The following is an 8,184-nucleotide window of genomic DNA, read 5'->3' as shown; positions in this document are numbered from 1 at the left end:
TTGATATTTTTAGAAAAAAAACTAAAAAAAAATGAAAACTGACAATGTCCGTAAAGAGCTCAAAATAAGTCAAAATATTTTGAAAATTTTATCGTGTATAGAAAATGGAAATGTAAACATTCAGTCAAAATTTCATGCATCCACGGTCATTTTTTTTAAAGTTACACCAAAAACCAAAATCGATTTTCTCGAAAACAGATTTTGCGTAAAAATTCCCGTTTTTCCTTAATTTTTCTTTTGTTTTTCCCGGTGCTTTTGAAAACCACTGGGAAATTTAAATTTTGACCTCCCCAATGCACCAACGATATTCACTTTCTGATTGAACAAGATACTGAAGTTGAAAATCGTAGCATTATTTCGACTACTTATCGTGTACACAGACACAAAAAAAATAAAAAATAAAATAAAAAAAAAATAAAAAAAAAATAAAAAAAAAAAATAAAAAAACACACATCATTGTAAAATCAATACATTCATCGTTCCACTCAGAATCTAAAACAAAGTGAATTATAAAAATAATCTCATTCTCGATTTACATGTAAATTTATAATTTTTACTTTTTAAAAAATCCATTAAATATTTTAAGTGTTACTATTTTTATGGTTCTAAATTAGGGTGTTATCTTAATAAAATGTTAAAAAGCTTTGCATGAACATGTACAACAAATGTTCAACTATAAATGCTTAAATTTGGCAATTTTAATTTAATTTTGTTTTATTATTTAAATTATGCTTGTTAGAAAAATATTGTATATAAGTAAAAAATGATGATCTTAATTTTATTAAAATTATTATTATTTATTTTCATCTGCCAACTTTTCAAGCATGTTAAAAAAGACAAAGTATTAGTTTCATTGAAATTCAAATGTTATATTTCTTATTAATACAGAAATTATAATTTGTATATAATATCTAGGTCAGCAGTAAGTCATTATGGTGAGGCAGATAATACATGTATTGCTTCCAAGGAATTTACATCAGAAATTACCTGTATTTGGGTTAATGGTATTGCAGATTCAGTCTCTAATGAATATCTGGAATCTCATTTTAGTCAATTTGGACCTACTCATAAATGTTTAATTGACCGATTTAACAAATGTGCTTTGTTGTGTTTTCAAGAGGTAAATTTTAATATTAATTATATTTTTATTGATTTACATAGCATATTACTACAGTCATCACACACAATTTGTAGAATTTAGATACTGAAGTTCTGGTTCATTAACATGTTAACATGTTTTAATTAAAGCGATTTCAGTAGTTGTTTTTTTAAGTAAAATGTCAATGAAAATGGTATTTTTAGATTTTAGATTTAGAGTGACACAGTGAGTATATTTATTTTACAATATATGTTTATATTTTTCCTCTCAATCATCAGCCATCACCTTTTTAATCTTAGTTATTTTGTTGTTTTTCAAAAATATTATACTTGTAGAGTGTTATGTATATTATTATATTTTATACACACACTGACATTTAAAAAATATTTAAATTCATCTAAAATTTAATAATTACAACGTTTTACTCAAATGTTGGCTCAAAAATTAATAACAATAATATATGATACTAGCTGTCCTGCCCGACTAACCAGACCAAAGATTTGTATTTTTAATAAATATATTTGTATAATATTTATATGCCATATTTCTTCCAATTTATTATAATATAGCTGATCCTGCACACTATGTTGCCCATAAAAAAGTCAAATCTTAAAAAAAATTATGATTGTTCAACTCCTTTTGGGTGTACCTAGGTGTAGTAAGTGCAACTCAGCCACCCCAGTAGGCAATCAAACTATGTCACATCGCGGACAGTGTGCATTAGCATATTAAGCAGGCATTAACCGAAAATTTTATTGTATGCATGCTTGATCTACCCAATTAACCAATGGCAACCAATATACAAATAAAATATTAATATCTACTAATTATTATTTCTCCTATAACCGATAGCAACTATTTATAAACAAAAATTTCCGTTGTTAATCTCAAAATTCCTGTTTGAGCACCTCTCCGAGTTGGACATACCGGGTCCAAATGTGAATCTAAATCTTCCAGGGAACCACTCAAAACTACACAAAAAAATCATAAAAATCGGTCTAGCCGTTTAGGAATGCATAAAGGACGTACAGACAAACATTAATTTATACATATACCTATATAGATATTATTCTTATTACTTTTAACTACTCAATTTATCCAAAACAAATTATACATTAAAACCTTCTCTGTGACTCAACCAATATATTAGTGAAAACTGTATTAAAATCTGTTGATTACTTTTCGAGATATGAATGTACATACAAAAAAAGAACATTATTGAAGTTTTGGTATGGATTGATAATTTTTCTAGTAAAAAATATAGCCTATGTTACTCAGGAATAATGTAGCATTCCTATGGTGAAAGAATTTTTGAAATCTGTCCAGTAGTTATTGAGTTTATTCGTTACAAACATACAAATCTTTCCTCTTTATAATATTAAAATAAAGTATAGATTCAAATTCTATTTCAGAATTTCAATTTCGTGAATTGAAAAAATTCATTAAACACATTAAACATATATTTTTTTTTTTTTTGACAATAGGTAGGTACTTAATAATTCGAAACTGTAACGCGTTATTTTATAGAAATTACTTATCAAAAGTAATTTCCATTACATTTTCGTTACTTGGATATAATTCTAATGAAATTACGTAACGCGTTACAAGCAAAGTAACGCCATTACTTCCGTTACGTTACTACCCAACACTGGTACTTGGTCATTATTTGTTAATGCCTACCACTATTTTCTTGTAATATCAGAAGGCCGGTTTATTCAATGTATCTCATGTATTTCTGTAACAAAACTCAAAACGTTTTATTGAAAATTGCTAATTAGTAGTTTGTACTGATTAAACATTTGGTCATTGGGAGAAAGGATTTCATACAGCAAGAGGATTAGTGATTACAAAGAATTTTGATTTGCTAAACATTTTAAAAAAAGTTGATGGCAAGCACGGATCTAGAACATTTATGCTCCGCTGTATGGCTTAAGTGTCAAGTGGACCTTGTCGTTGTGTACTTGTGTAGGTCATTGTGATGGAAGTGTTAAATCTAAATTCAATGATACATAGAATCTAAAATACTGTTTTTTTACGTATAAAATTTAATACATAAAAGAAACACAGAAAATGCCAAATGCTGAAAATAAAAATATTGATAATAAAATACTAATATATTTATTATTATTTATGGTTCTGTATTTAATAATATAAAATATAACATTATAATAATACTCTTATCTATAATCTATGATTACTGATTAGCGGTATGGGTTATTAAACCCAAAAAATTCAAAAATACACTCATCTAGTCATCTTAATTAAATAAATAAACATACACCATAATATTTTAATTATCATGAAATAGGTTAGAAGTAGCGATAAAATAATGAAAATTTTTGCTACGCTAACCATAAATTTCTAGCGCGCTTTAGTATTTCTCTACATTGTATATATTATAGCGATGCTATGTTAATCGCTACAGCTAAAGTAGCGTGCTACTGTAGCATCGCTACAATTAACGCGCTACTCCCGACCACTGGATATTACTTAGTATATTTGATAATATTGTGAATAAAGTAAATTACATAAAATCTATTTACGTGGAACCTTGTTTTAAATTCTCAATCCTAAGCTATAAAAATTGAAAATTTTATACATTTTTAACTACAAAATAATTATTAAATTTTAAATTCGATAAATTTTGTTATAAAAATTTTATTTAATTTGCTTGTAGACATTTTTTTCCTTAATTGTTCATTTGTTTTTCACGGTGCTTTTGAAAACTACAGAGACATTTTTAGACTTTTGGCCCCCCATGTACCAACTAGTTTCGGTTTCCTAACAGAATAGATACTGTTGTAGAAAATCTAAGAATGTTAACTGTCCTAAAAGGTGATTAGAGACACAAAAATAAAAAAACACAACATTATAAAATCAATACATTCATTGCTATGCTCAGAATTTAAAATGTAAAAGTCATCAACATTCTATCTCTAGGTATGATGCATAACTCATATTATTCTAAATTACTAATTTATTTTATTATTTATTCTACAGGAATTACATGCGCAGTCAGCTGTTACTGCAACGAATGGTAGCTATATAGAAGGTAAACCAGTTAATGTTCGTTTAGCATCTTTAAGGTGTCAAGCTTCTGATGTATCTACTAGAAATAATGATAATGTCACTATTCAGATAAAAGATAACACGGCTCAAACATCACCTTACAGTGCACGTCATGTAGATCTTTCTTGTAAATGTACAATCAATGATGAAACTTACCCAATAAATATCAGTGATCCACACAATAATTCAATTAATGTTAATAATGCTCAGTACACATCACAGCAGAAATATTTAAATACCTATAATATTGACATTCCTAAATATTCTTCAAAAACAATTGATATCAAAAACAGTTCAATTACAATAATATTTAACGAGTATCCACCGGAGAGACTCGAGCCTCCAACACAATATGCTGATTCTGATATATTATCGCTACCATTGCCCGAGTTTGCTAAGAATATTTCTAAGGAACGGACTAGCACTTCGTCAAGATATTCGCCATCATCTAGCGGTAATCAAGATACACATACTTTTAATGTACATCATGATGAGATGATAAATTATGGCTTAGGGAAAACTGATAACCAGAATAAAAAGCAAGATCAAAACAACAATCATCCACCAAAATCTAATTACAAGATGTTAGAATCTGCTGCTGAACTACAAAATTTGTTTTTTGAAGAAGTTAAAAGGTTTCAAGATTTTTCAAACAAACATACTCCTAAAGAATTCATTCAATCTCAATCAAGTCCAAAATTCAAAAACCAACAATTAAGTTCATTGTTAGGTACACTTTCTACTAGCGGTTCATCAAAATATAGTCTATGTCCATCTGAATCTGTTTTTCAATCTCAATATAATTCTCCAAGTGATACTCAGCCAAAAATAATTCCACCAAATAGTAAAACACCACTATTAGACTCTCAAATTCTGCGTTCTGATCCTAAGTTATTAATTGACCCAAAATGTGCTTCGGCTATCGACGGAACAATATCCGATATAAATGGATTGTTTTTGACAAAAAAAAATAAGTGTACAATAAGTAATAGAATGCATACATCTGATGCAATAAATACTGATTTTGTTAACCCTATACCTAAAGTTGCAGATAGGAATAAAACATTATTAGAAATAGGTTATAAATTCGGGGATGAGTATCCTAAGGATTGGGTGACCCCAAGTAACTTGTTAACTAATAATCCAAATTATAATTGTGTTGAAAAACTTGACCATTTGTGTTCTAGTGAAACTAGTAAAAAAGAAAAAGAAGGCCAAAAAAAGTTACAAAGTAAACCAAAATCCTTGGATGGATTTGTTGCAAAAAATTCTATTGAATTTGTCGTTCAACCAAACTTTGTTGATGTAGAAAAATCAACTAATATTGATGAAGAGAAGATAGATAATGATATATGCGAAAAAAGTAATTCGAAACGTTTTATTATCTTTGAAAACAAATTACCAAAACAAGATTATACATGATGAAACCAAAGATAAAATAAAGAAAACAAATTGCAATGAAGTAACAGGCGGTATTTCAAATAATGGAAACAGTGAAAATAATAAATCTGTTAATTATAATCAAGTTAATATTAATGAATATAAAGACAATAAATCTCAAAGTATTTCCAGTACTAGATCAATGGGATGCAAAAGTCACAATATTAAACCTAAGAAAATCCGAGGTGAAGTAGAAAAAACAAATGTTAATGAATATATTAGCAAACATTTGAATATTAAAAATAATAAAGAACAGAAAAAACCAGTATTATATTTGGATCATCATAAAAGAAAAAAGAAATACTGTAAACCTAAAATTAATATGGATTCTAAATCAATAGATCCTACATATTTTAGCATGTGCAATCTATTTGAGTTTGACATGTTTAAAACAAAGCAGACTATTAATAAAAAAAATGAAACAAAGAATAAGGATTGCAAGTTTGACAAAGAACCTACAACTATTGAAGAAGATAAACAAAATTTAAATATACTTAAAAGCCATGACAATTCAAGAAAATATTATAAATATAAAAAAAAAGAAGATATATATCAAGACGATTCTTGCTTTAAGTTTGATATCAATAATTACAATATCAATAAGTCTAAAAAATATATTAAAAAAGTTGATGGAAATATCACCAGCAGTTATTGTTCCACAGATAATTCATTAAAAAGGAGTCTTAGTAATCCCTCAGAATATCATAACGATTCTAAAAGATGGAAAACAGATAATAAGACTTATAAAAACGATTCTACAAAAACATCAAAACATCATTCTCCCTTGTCAAAACCAAGCAAAAATATTCATAATAAAAAGCCAGAAAATAAAAATATGAGTAAGCTAGATAAAACTCCGAATCAATCTAGAAATCAAGGATGGATTAATGGATATTCTATATTTGACATTTTATCAAATGGTCCAAAAATGTCAATATCCAATAAAGTGAAAACTAGATCGACTAATAATATGAAAAAATAAAGAGGAATGGAAATTACAAGAAAAATATTGTAACAGAAAGAAAATATTTAAATCTGATAATTGAGATTGGGATTATAATTAATAGTGTTAATAAAAAGTTACAAGTATTACAGTTTTCATTTTTTTTATAATAATCAAAAACTGGCATTTGATATGTTAGATAATTGAGTAAACAAACAAAGCTCGGTAATCTAATACAATCAGTATTAGAATTCTTATGAATTATGATAGTATTAAGGTTTAAGCTCAAATGGTTTAGTGGTTCCCATTCATAATCGTATTACTAAATAAGATGAAACTATACCCATTAGCATATATTCTATATTGATTAATTTCATTAAATATTTTTGTTTATTAATCTGTATTGTTATTTATAAACTGAAATTCAAATGTAGTACAAAAACTATGAAAATAAGAACTTTACTAATTAATGTATAATTACAATTTTTTTTACAACATATATTATAATACATAAACAATTTTAATTTAGAAATAAGATACAATCAATGGAAATAAATATATTTAATTAAAGATAAATAAATGTAATAAATTAACTATAATGTTTGTATTTGTAAGAAACTCTAATATATTGATATGGTAATAAAGTGAAAATATTATTATGACTAATAACCAAGTATTATTATTTATTATGTATATCTGTGATTTTAACATAGACACATTGTTGAATCACACAATAACAGAGACTTCTAAACTCTAATAGGTACCTACTTTATAGTAGGTATCAAGGCTTTAGCTGGAACAAATTTTCGGAAGGGGTTTAAAACCAAATCTTATGTTTTCATCAGGGATCGAAACCGTTTTAAATTTTAACGGTTACGGTTTTAGTTCTTGAGAACGGTTTTCTAAATTTTCTGGTTTTGGTTTAGGTTTTAAGACAGGTTTTTTAAATTTTTTGGTTTTGGTTTCGGTTTTAAAAAACGTTTTTCAAATATTTTATCGGTTTAAAGAACGGTTTTAGAAAATTTTCAGTTTTGGTTTTTGGAACGGTTTTTAAAAATGTCCATTTTATTTTCCTGTCTAATTACTGTAGATTCGATTTTTATTATCTATTAACTATTATAAGGGCCGAGTCTAAAGCCCTGAAATATGGCTGCTTTGTATAATTAGTGTACAATATACGATATAACAAATAAACGTTCAGCAGAACTAATTTCGTGTTATTAACTTGAATATTTTGTACCTAATTTAGGTGCCTCACGCCTACTTTTGCATTCGACATAATATTATGTTGCCATATTATGGTTGAGATCATTATTCGATTACATTAATATTTAATTGTATATTACAATAACATCACACTATATTATTTGTATTTTCAATTTTCAATCATAAGTTTAGTAATAATATATATTATATTAATATTTCGTAATACTCAGTAACTGCATCGGGATTTTTATCAATAAATCCTAACATAATAATTTCTTCGTATAAAATAGTAGAATTACAAATAATATAATTAACTTTATGGAATTCAAAGAAACCGACATTAGTTTTAAATTTTAATCCGTTTTTCAAGACAGTACAGAGCGGTTTTTCAATTCTATGGTTTCGGTTTGGGTTTTCAAACGTTTTT

General features: G+C 26.7%; 1 protein-coding gene across 1 annotated transcript in view; it reads left to right on the top strand.

Annotated features, from left to right (window-relative positions):
• The window catches only part of LOC115033011, an 11,236-nt gene extending 5,627 nt beyond the window's left edge, over positions 1-5,609 (top strand). The window contains exons 3-4 of the mRNA XM_029485915.1: positions 916-1,120; positions 4,100-5,609. Of these exons, the coding sequence (XP_029341775.1) occupies positions 916-1,120; positions 4,100-5,590 (1,696 nt within the window). The 3' untranslated portion in view covers positions 5,591-5,609. The remainder of the gene's footprint in view (positions 1-915; positions 1,121-4,099) is intronic.
• Positions 5,610-8,184: the final 2,575 nt, after the last annotated feature.

Source organism: Acyrthosiphon pisum, chromosome X, assembly GCF_005508785.2.
Source record: "Acyrthosiphon pisum isolate AL4f chromosome X, pea_aphid_22Mar2018_4r6ur, whole genome shotgun sequence".
Taxonomy (NCBI): domain Eukaryota; kingdom Metazoa; phylum Arthropoda; class Insecta; order Hemiptera; family Aphididae; genus Acyrthosiphon; species Acyrthosiphon pisum.
Note: the sequence above shows the minus strand (reverse complement) of the source record. Positions and strands in the feature narration are given on the sequence as shown.